A 19,185-nucleotide genomic window follows, 5' to 3' on the forward strand; every position below is an offset into this window, starting at 1 on the left:
ATACAGTAAAATAAAAACAAAACCTTCATCTACAAGCAAATACACCACATAGGTTGCATAGGATAGAGAAGTACAGATAAGTCCCAGCAAAGAAAGGGGGATGGAGGGTGGGTAACCTGGACTACAACAGTGAATACACTCGAACATCTACATTTATGGTAGGTACACAACTGTACTATGTTCATCGTGTTTCACTGTTGCAGTCATTACACTTGGGTTGAATCCCAAAGCTGAGGTAGGGCGGCTGGGTCTAAATAGGATTAGGAGTGGCTATGAGGCCCTGCAGAACTGCAGTGGCAATGCCTGCTCTGGATTTAGAGTAAAGAGGTAAGTGATAATGCTTGGTGAAAGTGTGCACTGATCTCCAAGCTGCAGCCTCCAAAATCTCCTTGGTTGGTACTCCTCTGAGAAGGGCTACTGAAGTGGCTGCTGCCCTGGTAGAATGTGGCCTAATATTCTTAGGCACTGACTTTCCATGCTGAGCATAGCAGAAACAAATACAGTGTCCTATCCATTTTGAAATAGTTTGTTTTGAGATAGTCTTTCCTTGTGATCCTGCAGCATATGCTACAAACAGTTGCTCAGTTTTTCTGAAAGCTTTTGTTTTGTCCAAGTAGAAGCGTAGCTGCCTGTGAATATCCAAAGAGTGCAGAAGTCCCTCCCCTTTATTCTGGGGATTTGGATAAAATGTTGGAAATGAATGGTTTGGTTAAGAGCCACACTGGATACTACCTTTGGCATAAATGTTGGGTTTGTCCTTAGAGAAACCCTGTCCGGATGAAAAATGATAAAAGGTTCCACTGCCATTAATGCCTGTAACTCTGAGACTCTCCTTGCTGAAGTTATTGCTAGGAGCATAGCAGTTTTCCATAAGAATTTTATGTCAGTTGTACTGGCTGGCTCAAAAGGAGGTAGTGTGAGATTTTCTAAAACAAAGTTGAGGTCCCATGTAGGTATTGGTGCTCTCCTTGGGTGTCTTATGCTTTTTGCCCCTCTGAGGTACTGTCTTAGCAGTGGATGAGAGAAAATAGGAGGTTCCGTATTATAATGAGCTGAAATTTCAGAGGCATGGATCTTAATTGATGAGAAGGACAGGCCTTTGTCCAGCATCTCAGTTAGGTATTGTAAAATCTGAGGAATATTTGGAACAAGTGGTTCAAGTCCTTGTGCCTAGTTCCAAGCACAGAATCTCTTCCATTTTTCTGCATAAGATTTCCTGGTGCTGGGCCTCCTGGCTTCCAAAATGACATCAATAACAGCTTTAGAGAAAGAGGTGTTCTGAGTGGCTATATTATCTGCCATGCCGCCAGATTTAAGGTTCTGAGTTGGCTGTGCAGGATCTGATTGTTTTGTTGAGTCAGAAGATGAGGAATTAGAGGCAAAGTCCAGGCTGGGCCTAGAGATAAGCTCTTTAGGACTGGGTACCAGTGCTGACGTGGCCAGTCTGGGGCAATCAGAATCATTTTTGGCTTCTCTTGTCTGACTTTTAGGAGCACCTTGGGAAGGAGAGGCAGTGGTGGAAAGGCATAAACTGTTAGGGTTTTCCAGATGAAAGATAGAGCATCCACTTTCCATGCTTGTGAGTGATAAGTCCTTGTGAAGAATCTCTGTAGTTGGTAGTTGTGAGGGGAGGCATCCCCATTTCCTTGTTATTATGCTGAAGACCTGTGGATTTAGTTTCCACTTGTGAGGGTCCATGAGGTTTCTGCTTAGTTCGTCTGTCAGAGTATTTTTGTTTCCTGGCAGGAATTGTGCCTGCAGATATACTTGATAGGTCAGTGCTGTCTTCCACAAGGTCATGGCTTGCCTGCAGAGAGGTAGGAATGTGTGCCCCCTTGCTTGTTTATGTACCACATAACTGTAGTATTGTCCGTCTTTAGTAATAGTTGTCCTGGATGTAGTAGATCCTTGAAGGCTGTCAGGGCATTCTGTACAGCTAGCATCTCTTTTTGATTGATGTGAAGATGCATTTGGTCCGTGGGCCACGTGCCCTGAATACATTTTCTTGCCATGTGTGCCCCCCAGGCATAATCCGATGCATCTGTTAGTGTCTGCCTGGCTGTGGGTAAAGTGAAAAGCTGTCCCTTGTTGTGGTGACAGGCCAGTGCCCACCATCGAAACTCCTGTTGCAGGCAGGGAATAAGAGTTATTATTGTTTCCAGGCTGTGGCAATGTTCAGTCCAAACACTTTTTAGGTACCACTGTAGTTTCCTCATATGCAGTCTTGCATATGGAATTAGCAGGATGCAAGATGCCATGAAGCCCAAGGCCTGCAGAATTTTTCTTGCAGGTAACTGGGTCTTTGTTGCCATCATTTGAAAGTAATAAGTCAGTTGCCTTTGCTTGTCTGGCATGAGATAAGCCATCTGGGCCGTTGTATTTAAGCTTGCACCCAGGAATATTATCTCTTGAGAGGGCACTAGTTTTGATTTCTTTTCGTTTACTGTGTACCCTAGGCAAATTAGTAATTCTTTTACAAACGCCAGATGTTTTAGTAGAATGTCCTTGCTCTCTGCTTGAATACGTGTCACTTCTTTGGCTTGCTGGTTGCCATTGTCGTCCCTTGTAAGAACCTCTGTATTGTCCTCTTCCTCGGCCACGCCTGTTTTTACCCCTTTGAAATCTTTCAGGGTTAGGAAAGGACCAGTTTTTAGAAGGCCAATTCCTGCTGAATCTGAGTGGCTGAACCTGGAGGAAATCTTTGACCGTCTGAACTGATTTTGCTTTTTCCTCGATGGACTTTAACACATCTTTAGCATTAGCACCAAAAAGCTTGTTCTTTTCCAAGGGTGCATCAAGAAGTTTTGCCTTAACATGATCTGGTAGAGGTTGTTCTTTTAACCATGCATGTCTACGAATGACCGCCCCTGTCATAGCTGCCCTACATGAAGCTTCCAATGCATCATATCCACACTGCAGAAAGTGATTGCTGACTTGCTGAGAATTATGTACAGCTTCCTGCAAAGACTTCCTGTCTAAAGGTTCAGGAGAGGCCAATGTTTTCTGTAACTCATCTAACAGGTAATCCTGATATTGAAACATATGAAAGAGGCAATTCAGAGCTCTCATAGATAAAGAAGTGGAGGTGTAGACCTTTTCCCCCCCATCTCTCTAATGACCTAGCTTCCCTGTTGGAAGGCAAAGGATTTTTGGAGGTGGATGCTGAAACCCCTTTAGGTCCCTGAGAAATAGTTTCTAAATCAACAGCATGGGCCCTAAAGAAATGAGAATGTGTTTCTGGGACCCTATAATATCTGTCGGGCTTGGCTGGAGCAGGAGGAAGAGTATCTGGGGTAACACTGGAGTCAGAGTATAGGTCATCCAAAACATCAAGCACAGGAGGTATAGCCAGGGGCCTGTGTTGGGGCTTTTTAAGGAAGGTTCGAAGGCGCTTTCTGGAATCAGAATATTCCTGGCCTTGCCACTTAAAATGTTCCCTCATGGTATGCAGAACTTCCCCAAAAGAAATATCCTCAGGAGGGGAGGCCGAGGGGATGGAATCCTCTGCATCTGAGTCCTCATAGGTCTGGAAGAGCTCTTCCTGGCCATCGTAGTGAACAGAGTCCTCAGAATCTTCATCTGAAGGGATAGGGTCAGAGGGTTCAACCCGGGGCCTCTTATCAGAAGGAGGCTGGGATCCTCTCTCAGGATGGGCCTGTGAACCTCTAATCATGGAAATTAAGTCTGCGGCCATAGTCATGATTTGTGTTTCAGGAGTAGGCTGAGGTAAGGCTTTAGCAGTAAGGTGCTTGGTCTTGCTGGCTGCCTTAGCACGTATGTAGGCCTTAATAGACATGGCCATAGGAGGCCTAGCAGCTCCACGTGCAGGAGTGACCTTATCTACAGCAATGGTCTCGGGCATTTCCTCCTTCAGTATCCGGAGGAAAATCTATAACTGGCGTCGGTGTGGCCTCCGGTATCGGAGGTATCGGTAATGCGGTGTCTTCGGTTCGGAGTGGTGAAATAACCGTCTCAGGGGGAACCGGAGCACTCGCGGTAGGTTTTGGCGTGGAGTCGGTGGAAGACACGGGCCGAGGATGTCGGTCCCGGTCTTTTCGTTTCTTAGGAGTCTGCGATGTCGGAAGTTCCGACGGCATTGTATTAGCAATTTTATCGCCGAAAAAGTCTTCAGCGAACTCCATCCGGCGCCTGAGAGTGCGCTTATTGAAGCGAGCACAGGCACACAGGCCGAGACGTCGTGGTCTGGGCCAAGGCAAGGAAGACAGTAAGAGTGGAAATCCTTATGAGGTATTTGTTTACCACAAGACAGACAATTGTTAACTTTTTCAGTAATTTCTGACATCGGCTGAGGCAAGAAAAGGTCCCCAAAGGGGTACTTAGCTTTTTTGATGACTTCGGATTTGAAGAATACAGGAGCTGACCGACCGACACTTGCGAACTGCTTCTGCTTCGGGCACCGCGCGGCAAGAAAGACTGAAGAAAATGGCGTCGGCTGATGCTTATATACTCCAGCCGCTCTGACGTCGGAGAGAAATGCGACATCAGCCGACTTCGGACCCAGACTTTGGAATCCGGCCGACCGAGGGCTGCCTGAGGCAGGACAACCCATATGTTATGACTGCAGTTGCATTCTTGAAGGACATCAGGTTTCAGCACAGGTAAAAATTAATAAATAAGCTTTGTTCAGAAAACTTTCAAGAAGGAATACATGAGTACCTTTTGTGAACATGGCATAACCAGATATACATGATAGTACTGAAACAGTAGCATGGTTTATCTCCTTGGCACTTTTGGTTATAAATGACCTAAAGTCCATCTGAGATGGAGTGGTGGTTGAGTGGCTGACAGTACAATCAGAATCAAAGGATAAAGTAGAATAGAATCTAAAAAACTGAAAACTGCATTTAACACATTGACAGACTGCAATGTAGGGAAAGGATATTTTCTCCCACCGTTAAGTCTTCTGACATCTTTCTAATGAAAGACAGCAATGCTGTTTTAGACAGTTCTTCATCAAATTGTGTGCGTGTGTGTGTGTGTGTGTGTGTGTGTGTGTGTGTGTGTGTGTGTGTGTGTGTGTGTGTGTGTGTGTGTGTGTGTGTGGAGCTAGATGCAATCAGGTTGCAAATCACTTATGTTATCCAGCTGACACTGTCATATGTTAAAAAAAAAACAAGCCGTGTTGTACATACCTTGCAGTGGCATGGCTTCTCACAGGGATCAATGTTGGTGCTACCAACCAGACTACAGTTGCAGCGTGTACAGTCTGGATAGCCACTGTAACCAAAACTGCAGCGATCACACTTCTCTCCAGCATAGCCTTCTCTGCAATGGCACTGACCTGGTAAAATGCCTTGATAGGGAAACAAAAGTAGAAAGATTATATAGAAATAAGCAGATCCGTCAGTCGGCCTTTAATGATTATACCTGACTGCACTTCCCTTCACTATACCTTCTTGGGTCGAAAAAGCTTTCTATAAAGCAGCTGCTACGTACTATTTCTGAACAATACTAGGGGCATACAACTCTTAGGGTATCCTTTTAATGTAATGAGTAAGTTAAAAGTTTTGTGCATCCCTTCAATGATTTACTCGTATACAAAACTGCAGTTAGTTTCAATAAACTGCGGCACAGTGGTGCAGGGTGGTGCAGTGATGCAGCAGTCAACAGTGTCACCTTACAGCAAGAGGTTCTCTGGTTCAATTCTCGGCTGGAGTGCCTTCTGTGTGGAGTCTGCATGTCCTCCCTGCATTCACATGGGTTTCCACTGGGTACTCCAGTTTCTCCTACATTCCAAAGATGTGTATCTGGAGCAGTTTTCCCCGGGCATCAGCTGAAAATAGGCTCTGTCCTAGTCAGACTTTCCTGATCAACAAATGTTAAATTAATAAAGAAAACAATAAATAAATAAATGGAGACTAGCAAAATATAGTTTAACAAAGAACACACAATGACTTGTGTAAAAGAAAACAGAAGGTACTAGTGAAAAAGGTGGCCACCCTTACAGTATACATCTTCAGCAGTGTGACGACAGGACTTCCTGCTCTGATGACAAAGGGTCATTTTTGTTTATATTACTGCAAGTGCTGCTTCTGCCAGTAAAAAGGTACACAAGACTTTCTTTAGTACTTGCTTACTTAGTGATGTTCTTACCTGCTGCTTTGATGTATTTTCCTGACCAGATAAATCTCTCTGGGGTATGGCAACTTCCATGGGAGATCTGCATGGCAAAAGTACAGTTTTGTACCTACCATAAATGTAGATGTTCGAGTGCTAATACAGCTGCAGTAATCACAGATGGGTTCTCTGCCGTCAGGCGGGTCCTCGGTCGGCCGAATTCCAAAGTCTAGGTCCGGCGTCGGTTGGTGTCGCTTTCTCTCTTGACGTCAGTGAGGCCAGAGTATATAAGACACAGCCGACGCCATGTTCTTCAGTCTTTCCTGCCCCAGATGTCAGGTGCCACCCGAAGGAAGGCAATACATAAATATATATATATATATATATATATATATATATATATATAAATATATATATATATATATATACACACACACAAATAATGCAATACAATCCAAAATCAGTAGTTGCAAGCAAATAAACCATAGAAGGATAACCCAGTCAGGTTGTATGAAGAGGGGGTTAGGCCCTTATGCCTTTACCAAGTGGGGAAGGCGGGAGGGTAACTTGTACTGCAGCGGTATTAGCACTCGAACATCTACATTTATGGTAGGTACAAAACTTTTAGTTATGTACTCACCATAACTTCAGATGTTTGGGATCCATCTCGCCTACATTCTGAACTGATGGGTTCGGAGCCGATCCCTCGGCTCCGACTCGGCACGCTTATGCTATAGAGCGAGGCCTCTAATTGGCTGAGCTATCTTTATCCCAGGATGCACCACCACTAATCCCCCAGATCTTGTTTGTCCGCATTCATGCACACATGCACAACTTGGTTATATAACATTGTTAGATGTTTCAAGATGAAACAGGATTCGGACCTTCTGATATCCTCTGATCTCCAAGGAAGGGGGAAGGAGGGTGGGTTATTGGGAATGTAGGCGAGATGGATCCCAAACAGCTGAAGTTATGGTGAGTACATAACTAAAAGATGTTATGTGATCCTATCTCGCCTACATTCTGAACTGATGGGACAGCGTCCCCAGCACCTAAATCCCGGGTGGCTCATTGGAAAAAGTACAGTTTTGTACCTACCATAAATGTAGATGTCCGAACTGGATAGCATCTGCAGTCATAACAACTGGGTTGTCCTGTCGTCAGGCAGCCCTTCAGTCGGCCGGATTCCAAAGTCCGGGTCCGGCTTCGGCTGATGTCGCACTTCACCCGACGTCATCTCTGTTGGTCTTCGGGTATAAAGGCATCAGCCGACGCCATTTTCCTCAGTGTTTCTTGCCCCAGATGCCAGTTGCCCTCTTGAAGACTAAAATTTGGATAAATGCCAATGTTTCCAAAAAGATAGAGGTAAACACAAAAATAAGCATGTATGTACATATATACAAACAAATACACCATAAAAGACTCCCCCCACCAGCTAGCTATTAGGAGGGTAAACACCCTAGGAGTACCACAGAGGGGAAGGAGGAGGGTAATCCTGACTGCAGATGCTATCCAGTTCGGACATCTACATTTATGGTAGGTACAAAACTGTACTATGTCCTTCATGGATGCATCTGCAGTCATAACAACTGGGTAGAATACCATAGCCAACTAGGGAGGAGGAAAACTAGATTATGGTGTGTTTAAGATCCCTTGCAGTACAGCAGTGGCAAACCCTGCTTGGGATCTGGAATATAGAGGCAAATTATAATGCTTGGCAAATGTATGCACGGAGGTCCAAGTAGCCGCCTCAATAATGTCTTTGGTTGCCACTCCTCGTAAGAAGGCTGTGGTAGTGGCTGTTGCCCTTGTAGAATGAGGTCTTATGTTCTGTGGAATTGGTTTTCCATGGAAGGAGTAACAGAATCGTATGCAATTTCCTATCCATTTGGAGATTGTCTGTTTGGAAATAGCTTTTCCTTCCCTTCCTGTTGCATAGGCTACAAAAAGCTGGTCAGTTTTTCTGCTACTTTTGTTCTGTCCAGGTAGTAGCGTAGCTGTCTATGTACATCCAAGGTATGCAGTATTCTTTCCCTCTGTTTTGTGGGTTGGGAAAGAAGGTAGGTAGGTGGATTGCCTGGTTTAAAGACACTCTGGATACCACCTTAGGCATAAATGTAGGATTAGTCCTCATGGACACTCTATCTTGGTGGAAGATTAGGAAGGGCTGTACTGCCATTAGGGCCTGAAGTTCAGAAACCCTCCTGGCTGAGGTTATTGCCAGTAGGAAAGCAGTTTTCCACGATAGATGCTGTAGGTCTGCTGTTGCTGCTGGTTCAAAAGGTGATAGTGTCAACTTTTCTAGCACAAAGTTCAAGTCCCAAGCTGGCAATGGTGGTTTCCTTGGAGGTTTTACATTCTTGATTCCTCTGAGGAACTGCCTGAGTAAAGGATGTGAAAAGACAGGTGGATCAAAGCTGTATTCTGCTGATATAGCTGATGCATGTATCTTGATGGAGGAGTAGGACAGGCCTGTATGTAGAAGTTCTGCCAAATACTCCAGAATGTTAGGCATATCTATGTTTGACACATCTTTTCCTCTTTCAGTACTCCAAATGACAAACCTTTTCCATTTTCCTGCATAGTTCCTTCTTGTTGAAGGTCTGCGGGCTTCAAGAATAATATCTTTAACTCTTTGGGAAAGTTCTGGATTAGCTGCTGCTATGTGATGTTCCATGCAGTCAGTTGCAACGTTTTTAGGTTTGGATGCATGATGCTGTAGTTGTTCTGAGTTAACATCAAAGGCATCAGGGTATTGGCCACATATTGTTCGAGACATGCTCCTCAGCAGTGGGTACCAGTGTTGTCTTGGCCAGTTTGGAGCTATCAGGATTATCCTTGGACGTTCTTCCTTGATTTTTAGTAATACCTTGTGTATCAAGGGAAGAGGTGGGAATGCATATGCTGTTAGGCCTTTCCAGCTGAAGGAGAGAATCCACTTTCCGTGCCAGTGGGTGGAATGTCCTTGTGCAGCAATTTTTGAGCTGGTGATTGAGAGGGGAAGCGAATAGATCTATCTGAGGCATTCCCCATTTCTTTGAGATGGTCTTGAAGATGTCCGGGTGTAGCATCCATTCGTGGGCATCCGATGTGGTTCTGCTTAATATGTCTGCTAGAGTATTCTCCTTTCCCGGTACAAATATTGCCTGTAACTGGATGTTGTAGCTGAGTGCCAGGTTCCACAGCTCCAAAGTCATTCTGCATAGGGGTATGAATGAGTGCCTCCCTGTTTGTTGATGTACCACATGACTGTGGTGTTGTCTGTCCTTATCATCAACTGGCCCTCTTTGAGAAATGGTCTGAACTTTTGGATTGCCAGTTTTACTGCCAGCATTTCTTTTAGGTTGATGTGCAGGTGAAGTTGATCCTCGCCCACAATCCTTGCACGCATTTGTCCAGCATGTGGGCCCCCATCCTAGGTCTGAAGCGTCTGTTGTGATGGTCTGGTTTGCTTGACATCTGCGAAAGGGTAGACCTGGGTTTGACTGGCATGCTTGAGCCCACCATAGGAACTCCTGTTTTAAGCATGGAATTAGTGGAATTTCTGTTTCTAGGCTGTGCCTGTGTTGGGACCATAAATTCTTTAGGTACCACTGTAGTTTTCTCATATGTAGTCTGGCAAGTGGGACCAAGATTATGCATGATGCCATGAAGCCCAAGGCCTGCAGTACTTTTCTTGCTGTTAACTTGTTTTGTTTTGTTAGAGCCAAGAAGTAAAGAGGGAGTTCTTTTTGTTTTTCTGCAGTTAGGAATGCCATTTGTCTTACTGTGTCCAATTCAGCCCCCAAGAATGTCCTTGTTTGGGATGGTATCAGCCTTGATTTTTGTAAATTGACTGTGTATCCCAGTGCTTGTAGCAAGTAAATGACCCTTTGTAAATCTGTTGTCAGCTTGCTTTTGTTGTCCCCTTGTAGCAGGCAGTCGTCCAGGTATGGGTAAATTTGAATTCCCTGTAGTCTGCAGTGGGCGATTACTGATGCCAGGCATTTTGTGAATACTCTGGGCGCAGTAGATAAGCCAAAGGGCAATGCTGAGAATTGATAATGCTCTGATCCTGCAAGAAATCTGAGGTATCTTCTGCAGATTGGTCGAATGGGGACGTGCAGGTATGCCTCCTTGAGATCTAGAGTTACCAGCCAACACTCCTTGCCCAGCATGGGAAGAAGTTGCTGTAGGGTCAGCATTTTGAATTTTGGGACAATGATGTATGTATTTAAGGTGGACAGGTCGAGAATAGGTCTCCAACTTTTTCCTTTCTTGGAACTAGGAATAGTCTGGAGTAGAATCCCTTTCCTTGTTCTGTTGTTGGCACTCTTTCCACAGCTCTCATGTTTGCTAATTGCATTATCTGTTGTAGAGCCTCTGTTTTTGATTTGGAGGTAGGTTTGGCATTCCTCTTTGACTGGTAAAGTGTGGAAGTGGAACCGTAACCTTGATCTATGGTTTGTAAAATCCACTTGTCTTTTGTGATATAGTGCCAGTTCTTGAAAATAAGGTTAATTTGCCGCCTAATGGAGCTGCTATTTGTTCCCTGGTAGGCGGATTTAGAGGTAAGTCACTGTGGTTGTGTTGTTGTAGTGGCAGTGGTTGTGTCTGTGCCTCTGTTGTTACCTTGCCACTGTCGTCCTCTGTAGGCACCTCCTCTGGATTGGTTTCTGCCTCTGGAACGTCTATTCCTGCCCCTTTGGGATCTTGTGGAGTCAGGAAAGGACCAATTTTTGGCAGGCCAGTTCCTGCTAAACCTTGGCGGTTGAACCTGCAAGAAATCTTTAACCGTTTGAACAGATTTTGCCTTTTCTTCCATTTTCTTCATTACCTGCTGGGCAGGTGTACCAAACAAGCTGGTCTTATCCATAGGAGCATCTAATAACTTAGCTTTAACATGATCCGTAAGGCTTGTTCCTTTAGCCATGCATGTCTTCTTATCACTGTGCCAGTCATGGCTGATCTAAATGAAGCCTCCAGTGCATCATAGCCACATTTTAAGGAATGGTTACTAACCTGTTGTATGTTATTTACCATTTCTAATACATATTTCTTATCAATAGAGTCATCAGAGGATAGCTTTTTTGTTAACTGATCAAGCATAAACTCTTGGTACTGTATCATGTGAAACTGACAGTTTAAAGCTCTAGCTGAGAGAGTAGCTGAGGTGTAGACTTTTTTGCCCCATCTGTCTAATGACCTGGCTTCCCTTTCAGAAGGAATAGGGTTTTAGCTGTGGTCGAGGCTACTGCCCTGGGACCCTGGGATATAGTTTCGGGTCTGCAAGTGGGGCCTTGTAAAGGTGGTGATGAGTGTCTGGTACCCTGTAAAATCTGTCTGGTTTGGCAGGGGCTGGAGGTAAAGAATCTGGTGCAGAGCAGACATCATTGAAGGCATCGTCCACCACAGAGAGGACAGGAGGTATAGCTAAGGGCCTGTGCTGTGGAAGGTGCAGAAAGGTCCTAAGTCTTTTCTGGAGTCTGAGAAATCCTGCTGCTGCCATTGGAACTGCTCTCGCATGGCATGTAAGGTTTCCCCAAAGGAGAATTCTTCTGGTGGGGAAGCAGCTGGAATGGATTCTTCAGCATCTGAGTCTTCATAATTGGAGAAAGGAGCCTCTGGCTGGTCTGTTATGTCTGATTCATCGGCAGAATCATCAGAGGACACAGGCTCGGGGGGCTCTGCCCTAGGTCTCTTCTCTGGGGGCTGAGAGGCCCTGTCTGGGTGAGATTGAGATCCCCTAATTAATGAAATTAAATCTTCTGCCAGAGTAAGCATTTGTGAACTAGAAGAGGGCCTGGTTGTAGGGCTTTAACAGGCACTGTTTTAGTAGTTTTGGCTGCTTTAGCCCTGGCAAAGGCCTTAATGGACATGGCTGCTGGAGGCCTAGCAGCACCACGTGCTGGGGTAGAGACATCCAAGGGAATGGTGTCTGATAAGTCAGTGGCAACCACCATAGTGGATAAAATTTCTGAGGCCGATTCAAGAGAAGTAGCAGGGGCCTCAGTGGTAGTGATAGATTCAGCTGTACTTTGATCAGTTTTCTCGGTTTCGCTGAAACCGAGACACTCGCGTTTGCTTAACCATGGTTTCGGCCGAAACCGGATCATGAAAGTGTCGGTCTTTATCTTTGCTTTTAGCAGTTTGGGTAGTCGGAGGATCCGACGGCATAATATACGCAAAATCAGAACCGAAAAACTGTTCAGCAAACTCCGACCGACGCCTAAGCCGCGTCGGTTGAATGAAGCACAGGCGAACAGGCTGCTACGTGGGCTGGGCCTAAACAAGGCAGACAATAAGAGTGGTAATCTTTATGAGGTATTTGTTTCCCACAGGTTAAACAATTATTAACTTTTTCTGACATCGGCTGAGGCAAGAAAGAGTCCCCAACGGGTACTTAGCTTTAGAAGTCTTCAAGTAGTATTCGGTAGAAGTAATCTCTGGATCCGACCGACCGGCACTTGCGAACAGCTTCTGCTTCGGGCGCCACGCGGCAAGAAAGACTGAGGAAAATGGCGTCGGCTGATGCCTTTATACCCGAAGACCAACAGAGATGACGTCGGGTGAAGTGCGACATCAGCCGAAGCCGGACCCGGACTTTGGAATCCGGCCGACTGAAGGGCTGCCTGACGACAGGACAACCCAGTTGTTATGACTGCAGATGCATCCATGAAGGACATCTAGGGGCTGGCTAGAATGCCCTGCAAGACTGAAGAGACAAACCCTGCCCTGGATTTGGAGAAGGGAGGCAGGTGGTAATGTTTGGTAAAAGTGTGAACAGATGTCCAGGTGGCAGCCTCTAGGATGTGTCTGGTGGGGACTCCTCTGAGGAAAGCTGCAGCGGTGGAGGCTGCTCTGGTGGAGTGAGTCCTGACATCCTTGGGGGAGGCTTTCTGTGTTGTTTGTAGCAGAAATGGATGCAGTGTGCTATCCATTTGGAAATGGTTTGCTTGGAGATGGCTTTGCCTTCTGCCCCTGTAGCAAAGCTAACCAACAATTGATCAGACTTTCTGAAGGATTTAGTCCTGTCTAGATAGAATCTGAGCTGTCTGTGCACATCTAGAGAGTATAGGATCCTTTCCCCCTTGTTCTGGGGATTAGTAAAAAAGGTGGGCAAATGAATGGATTGGTTGAGAGCCGCAGTGGACATCACCTTGGGCATAAAGGAAAGCTGTCTACCAGGAGAGAAATTTAGCTCTGCTGAAGAGGAATGTTCGAAGGGGGGGGGAGGGTGAGCCTTTCCAACACAAAGTTAAGGTCCCAAGCTGGGGTTGGTGCTCTTCTGGGTGGCCTCAATTTGCTAGCCCCTCTTAAGAAATGTTTGGTCAGAGGGTGTGAGAAAAGGTGCTGCTCAAAGGGAAAATGAGCAGAGATAGCAGAGGCATGACTTTTAATAGAGGAAAAGGATAGGCCACTGAGTAGCAGGTCAGCTAAGTAATCCAAGATGAGCGGGAGGAGGGCTGAGCCGTACTGGCTCCCTTAGCCCGAATCCAGGTGCAGAATCTTTCCCATTTGTCAACATAAGACTTCCTAGTGCTAGGGCATCTGGCCTCACATATAACATCTAGAACCTGTTTAGTGAGATTGGCAGATTGATCGGGGGTTAGGTAATAAGGCAAGCTGCCAAACTGAGTGTCTGCAATTGGGGATGCATGAATTCCCCTTCCCTGTGGGTCAGGAGGTTTGGAATCTGAGGAAGATGCCATGGTGGCAGTGGGACAGGCTGTGCAGCAGGGGTACCAGTGCTGGCGAGGCCAGTCTGGAGCTATAAGAATTGTCCTTGTTTTTTCCTCCTTTACTTTGAGCAGTACCCTGGGGATGAGGTAGTGCAGGAAAGGCATAGACCGATAGATTGACCCAGGGGAAGGACAGGGCATCCACTTTCCAAGCCATGCAGTGATGCTCCCTGGTGCAGAATTTGCTGAGCTGATGGTTGGTGTGGGAGGCAAAGAGGTCAACCTTCGGGGTGCCCCATTTCTGAGTTCTTAGGGTGAAGGTTCTTCTGTTGAGCTGCCACTCGTCTGGGTTCAGAAGATTTCTGCTTAATTGGTCTGCTAGAGCGTTGAGAGAACCTGGTAGGAATTGTGCTAACAGGTGGAGCTGTATGGCTGAGGCTGTGTGCCAAAAGGTTATGGCCAGTCTGCATAAAGGGTAGGAGTGAGTCCCTCTCTGCTTGTTGATATACCACATTACAGTGGTGTTGTCTGTTCTGATCAGGGGAGCCCCTGGGGAGAGAAAAGGCTTGAAAGTTATCAAGGTGTGCCGGACAGCCATCATCTCTTTTTGGTTGATGTGCAGTGCTGTGGGCTCCATTGGCTCTGTATGCACCTGCTGTCCAGGTGTGCACCCTAGGCATAGTCTGATGCATCTGTGGTGCGGGAAGGGGAGTGGTGAGAAAGATAGTCCCTTGTTGTGGGAGCATGCTGCTGCCCACCAAAGAAAATCTTTTCTAAAGCGAGGAATTATACGTATAAGAGTCTCCAGGTCTTGAGAGTGTTGACACCAAGGGCTTTTTAGGTATCACTGAAGTTTCCTCATATGCAGTCTGGCATATGGAATAAGTAGTATGCAAGATACTATGAACCCCAGAGCTTGCAGGATCTTCCTTGCAGATAGCTGGGGTCTAGTGGCTAGTTCAGAGAAGTACGCTGTCAGGAAATTTTGCTTTTCTGGTGTAAGGAATGCCATCTGGGATGCAATGTCCAGGCTTGCTCCCAGGAATATAATCCACTGGGTGGGCACCTGTTTGGATTTCTTTTCATTGATTGTGTACCCTAGAGAGGTTAGTAGGGACTTTACAAAAGGCCAGGAGCTTGAGCAGCTTTTCCTCGCTGTCTGTCTGAATTGGGCAGTCGTCTAAGTATGGGTAAATCTGGATATTCCTTTGTCTGCAAAAGGCAATGGCTGGAGCCAGACCTTTTGTGAAAACCCTGGGAGCAGTAGATAAGCCAAAGGGAAGCTCAGAGAACTGAAAGTGTTGAGAACCTGCCCTGAAACAGAGATATTTCCTGTCTGACTCCCAGAAAATAATGTGGAGGTAGGCCTCTTTTAGATCTAGGGTGGCTAGCCAAGCGTCCTTGGACAGCATGGGTAGCAGCTGCTGGAGGGTGAGCATTTTGAATTTCGGGATCACCAGGAAGGTGTTTAGAATGGATATATCGAGGATGGGGTGCCAGGTGCAGTCTTTTCTGGGTACCAGAAATAGTCTGGAGTAGAAACTTTGGCCTATCTGTTCGGCAGGAATGTGCTCTTCTGTCCTCATAGACAGCAGGGAAAGGACTTGCTTTTGCGCATCTGACCACTGGTTTGGAGGTAGAACTGGGAACCCTTTTGGGGTAGGAAGGGTGTGGAAAGAAAATTTGTATCCCTGGGACACCATGTTGAGAACCCGGCGGTCGCTGGTAATGGTGGCCCAGGTGTTTGCATGAAAGGAGAGTTTTCCTCCTGGGGTAAGTGAAGGTGGGCAGAGGGAGGAGGTGGGGGAGGAGAGTCATGGTGAGTTCTTACCATAAGGGGGTGGTTTAGAACTCCCTGGTTTTGAAGTGGAGGTAGTCCACAGCTTAGATCTCTGCATTCCCTTTGGTTGCTGTCTGGTTCCCCAGGGTCTGGGCTGGACTGGCTTAGTGGGAGCAGGAAAGGACCAGTGCTTGGTGGGACAATGCCTGCTGAACCTGGCTGGCTGGACCTGTAAGAAATCCTTAACTGTCTGCATAGATTTTGCTTTTTCTTTCATCTTTTAAGACCTCCTCTGCCTTAGTGCCAGATAAGTTGCCTTTGTGCAAGGGTGCATCCAACAATTTATTTATGACATGGTCTGGCAAGTGCTGTTCCTTAAGCCATGAATGCCTTCTACGGACAGAAAGTACAGTTTTGTACCTACCATAAATGTAGATGTTTGAGTGCTCATACAGCTGCAGTCATAACAGATGGGTTATCCTGCCGTCAGGTGGGTACTCGGTCGGCCGAATTCCAAAGTCTAGGTCCGGCATCAGTTGTCGTCGCTTCCTCCCTGACGTCAGTGCGGCAGGGGTATAAAAGAGGCAGCTGACACCATTTTCTTCAGTTTTTCTTGCCCCAGATGTCAGGTGCCCCCAGAAGGAAGGCAAACATAATGTTATGCAAAAATGCAATGTTGATAAATCAAAAACAGTAATTGCAAGCAAATACACCATAAAAGAGTACCCCAAAAGGTTATATGAAAAGGGTTTGTCATAAGGCCTGTCCTAAGAGTCGTTGGAGGGAGGGAAACCTGGACTGCAGCTTGCAGCTGTATGAGCACTCGAACATCTACATTTATGGTAGGTACAAAACTGTACTATGTTCATCGTGCATACAGCTGCAGTCATAACAGATGGGTAGAATCCCAAAGCTAAGTAAGGGTGGTAGGCACTAAGTGGAACTAGGAGGGGCTAGGATGCCCTGCAGGACTGCTGTGGAAATGCCCGCTCTAGATTTAGAGTATAGTGGGAGGTGATAGTGCTTGGAGAAAGTGTGCACTGAACTCCAGGTGGCTGCTTCCAAAATATCCTTGGTAGGGACCCCCCTAAGGAAGGCTGCAGAGGTAGCTGTGGCTCTCGTGGAGTGTGATCTGATGCATGCAGGCACAGTTTTTCCATGAAATGAGTAACAAAAGCGTATGCAGTGGGCTGTCCAAATAATAACGAAGTTGTCTGTGAATGTCCAAGGCATGTAGTGGTCTTTCCCCTTTGTTTTGTGGATTAGGATAAAAGGTAGGTAAGTGGATAGTCTGATTCAAAGCTACACTGGATACTACCTTTGGCATAAAGGTAGGGTTGGTTCGTAAGGAAACTCTGTCCTGATGGAAAATGATGAATGGTTGCACAGCCATGAGGACCTGTAGCTCCGAAACCCTGCGAGCTGAGGTGATAGCCAGAAGAAAAGCTGTTTTCCATGACAAGTACTGTAACTCTGATGAAGAAGCTGGCTCGAAGGGAGGAAGGGTCAGCTTTTCCAATACGAAGTTGAGGTCCCAAGCAGGGACTGGTAGTTTCCTTGGGGGTTTTATATTCTTAGCCCCTCTGAGGAACTGCCTTAAGAGAGGATGTGAGAATAAAGGAGGATCTGTGTTGTATTGTGCAGAAATGGCTGAAGCGTGGATCTTGATGGAGGAGAAGGAAAGTCCATTGTTTAACATCTCAGCTAGGTACTGTAGAATTTGAGGTATATTTATTACCCAAGGATTCTGTCCCTTCTTTTGATTCCAGGCACAAAATAGTTTCCATTTGGCTGAGTAGGCCTTTCTAGTAGAAGGTCTTCTGGCCTCCAAGATGACATCCTGCACCTCCTTGGAGAGGAGAGTCTGTTGGGAAATCAAGGAATTCTCCATGCAGCTAGATTTAGAGTTTTGAGATGGCTGTGAAGGGTCTTGTAGTTGTGCTGGGACAACAGAAGAGGGACTAGAGGTAGGATCCATGGTGGGGAATGTGTCAGGCTCTTCTGGAGCGGATACCAGTGTTGCCTTGGCCAGTCTGGAGCAATGAGAATCATTTTCGGCCTCTCTGCTCTGGCTTTTAATAGTACTTTGGGCAGCAGAGGAAGAGGCGGGAAGGCATAGACTGTCAACGTTGCCCAATTGAAGGAAAGTGCGTCCACTTTCCAGGCCTGTGGATGATAGGTCCTTGAACAGAATTTTTTCAACTGGCAATTTCTGTGGGTAGCAAAGAGATCTATGTCTGGCTGTCCCCATGCCTGAGTAATCTCTTTGAAAATTTGAGGATGCAACTTCCATTCGTGTGGATCTGTCATATTTCTGCTTAGGTTGTCCACCAGTGTGTTTTCCTTCCCTGGCAGGAACTGTGCCTGTAGTTGAATTTTCAATTCCAGCGCTGTGTTCCATAGGGTCATGGCTTGCCTGCGCAGGGGGTATGAATGAGTTCCCCCCTGTTTGTTTATGTACCACATCACTGTGGTGTTGTCTGTCCTTATCAATAGCTGGCCTGGATGCAGTAGGTCTTTGAAGGTCATAATAGCCTTTTGCACGGCTAGCATTTCCTTTTGGTTGATGTGAAGCAGCTTCTCTTTTCGTGCCCATTTTCCCTGAATGCACTGATCTGTCATGTGTGCTCCCCATGCGTAGTCTGAGACATCTGTTGTGATGACTTGAGTTGCTTGAGGTACACAGAAAGGAAGACCTGTGTTTCTTTGGCAAGCTTGAGCCCACCACATAAATTCCTTTTGAAGGCATGGAATGAGTGGTATAATTGTTTCCAAGCTGTGGCTGTGCTGAGACCATAAGTTTTTTAGGTACCATTGAAGTTTCCTCATATGCAGCTTTGCACATGGGATAAGTAGGATGCAAGATGCCATGAATCCCAGAGCCTGCAGGACTTTCCTTGCAGTTAGCCTGGTGTAAGTTGCCATTTTTCTGAAGTATTGAGACAGTTGCCCTTGCTTGTCTGGCGTGAGGTAGGCCATCTGGGTGGTTGTATCCAAGTTGGCACCCAGGAAAATTATTTGTTGAGAGGGTATTAGTTTTGATTTCTTTTTGTTGACTGCGTATCCCAGGAGGTTCAACAGTTTTATTACAAACGCCAGGTGCTGCAGTAGTATGTCCTTGCTGTCCGCTTGGATCAGGCAGTCATCCAGATGTGGGTAGATTTGTATTCCTTGTAGTCTGCAGAAGACGATTACTGAAGCCAGGCATTTCGTAAACACTCTGGGCGCAGTAGATAAGCCAAAGGGCAATGCAGAGAATTGGTAATGGGTTGAACCTGCAAGAAATCTGAGGTATCTTCTGCAATCTTGTCTGATAGGGACATGCAGGTATGCCTCCTTGAGGTCCAATGTTACCAGCCAAGACTCCTTGCCCAGCATGGGAAGAAGCTGCTGTAATGTGAGCATCTTGAATTTTGGCACCTGTAGATATGTGTTTAGGATAGATAGGTCTAATATAGGTCTCCAATCTTTGTCTTTCCTTGGTACCAGGAACAGTCTGGAATAAAACCCTTGACCTTGTTCTTTTGCAGGTACCTCTTGAATTGCTTTCATGTCCATGAGAGCTTAAATTTGTTTTTGTGCCTCTGCCCTTTGATTTTGTGGCAGGTTTGGCATGCCTCTCATTTTTGGAAGGGTGTGAAAGTGGAACCTGTAGCCTCTGTCTAT

The 19,185-nt window shown here is 46.1% G+C and overlaps 1 protein-coding gene across 1 annotated transcript in view; it reads right to left on the reverse strand.

Moving 5' to 3' along the window:
• LAMA1 (laminin subunit alpha 1) overlaps positions 1–19,185 on the reverse strand; it is a 3,417,884-nt gene that overhangs the window by 3,322,245 nt on the left and 76,454 nt on the right. The window contains exon 3 of the mRNA XM_044066516.1: positions 5,154–5,314. Within this exon, the coding sequence (XP_043922451.1) occupies positions 5,154–5,314 (161 nt within the window). The remainder of the gene's footprint in view (positions 1–5,153; positions 5,315–19,185) is intronic.

Source organism: Protopterus annectens, chromosome 3.part1 (genome assembly GCF_019279795.1).
Source record: "Protopterus annectens isolate FY-2018-M chromosome 3.part1, PAN1.0, whole genome shotgun sequence".
In the NCBI taxonomy this organism is placed as follows: domain Eukaryota; kingdom Metazoa; phylum Chordata; order Ceratodontiformes; family Protopteridae; genus Protopterus; species Protopterus annectens.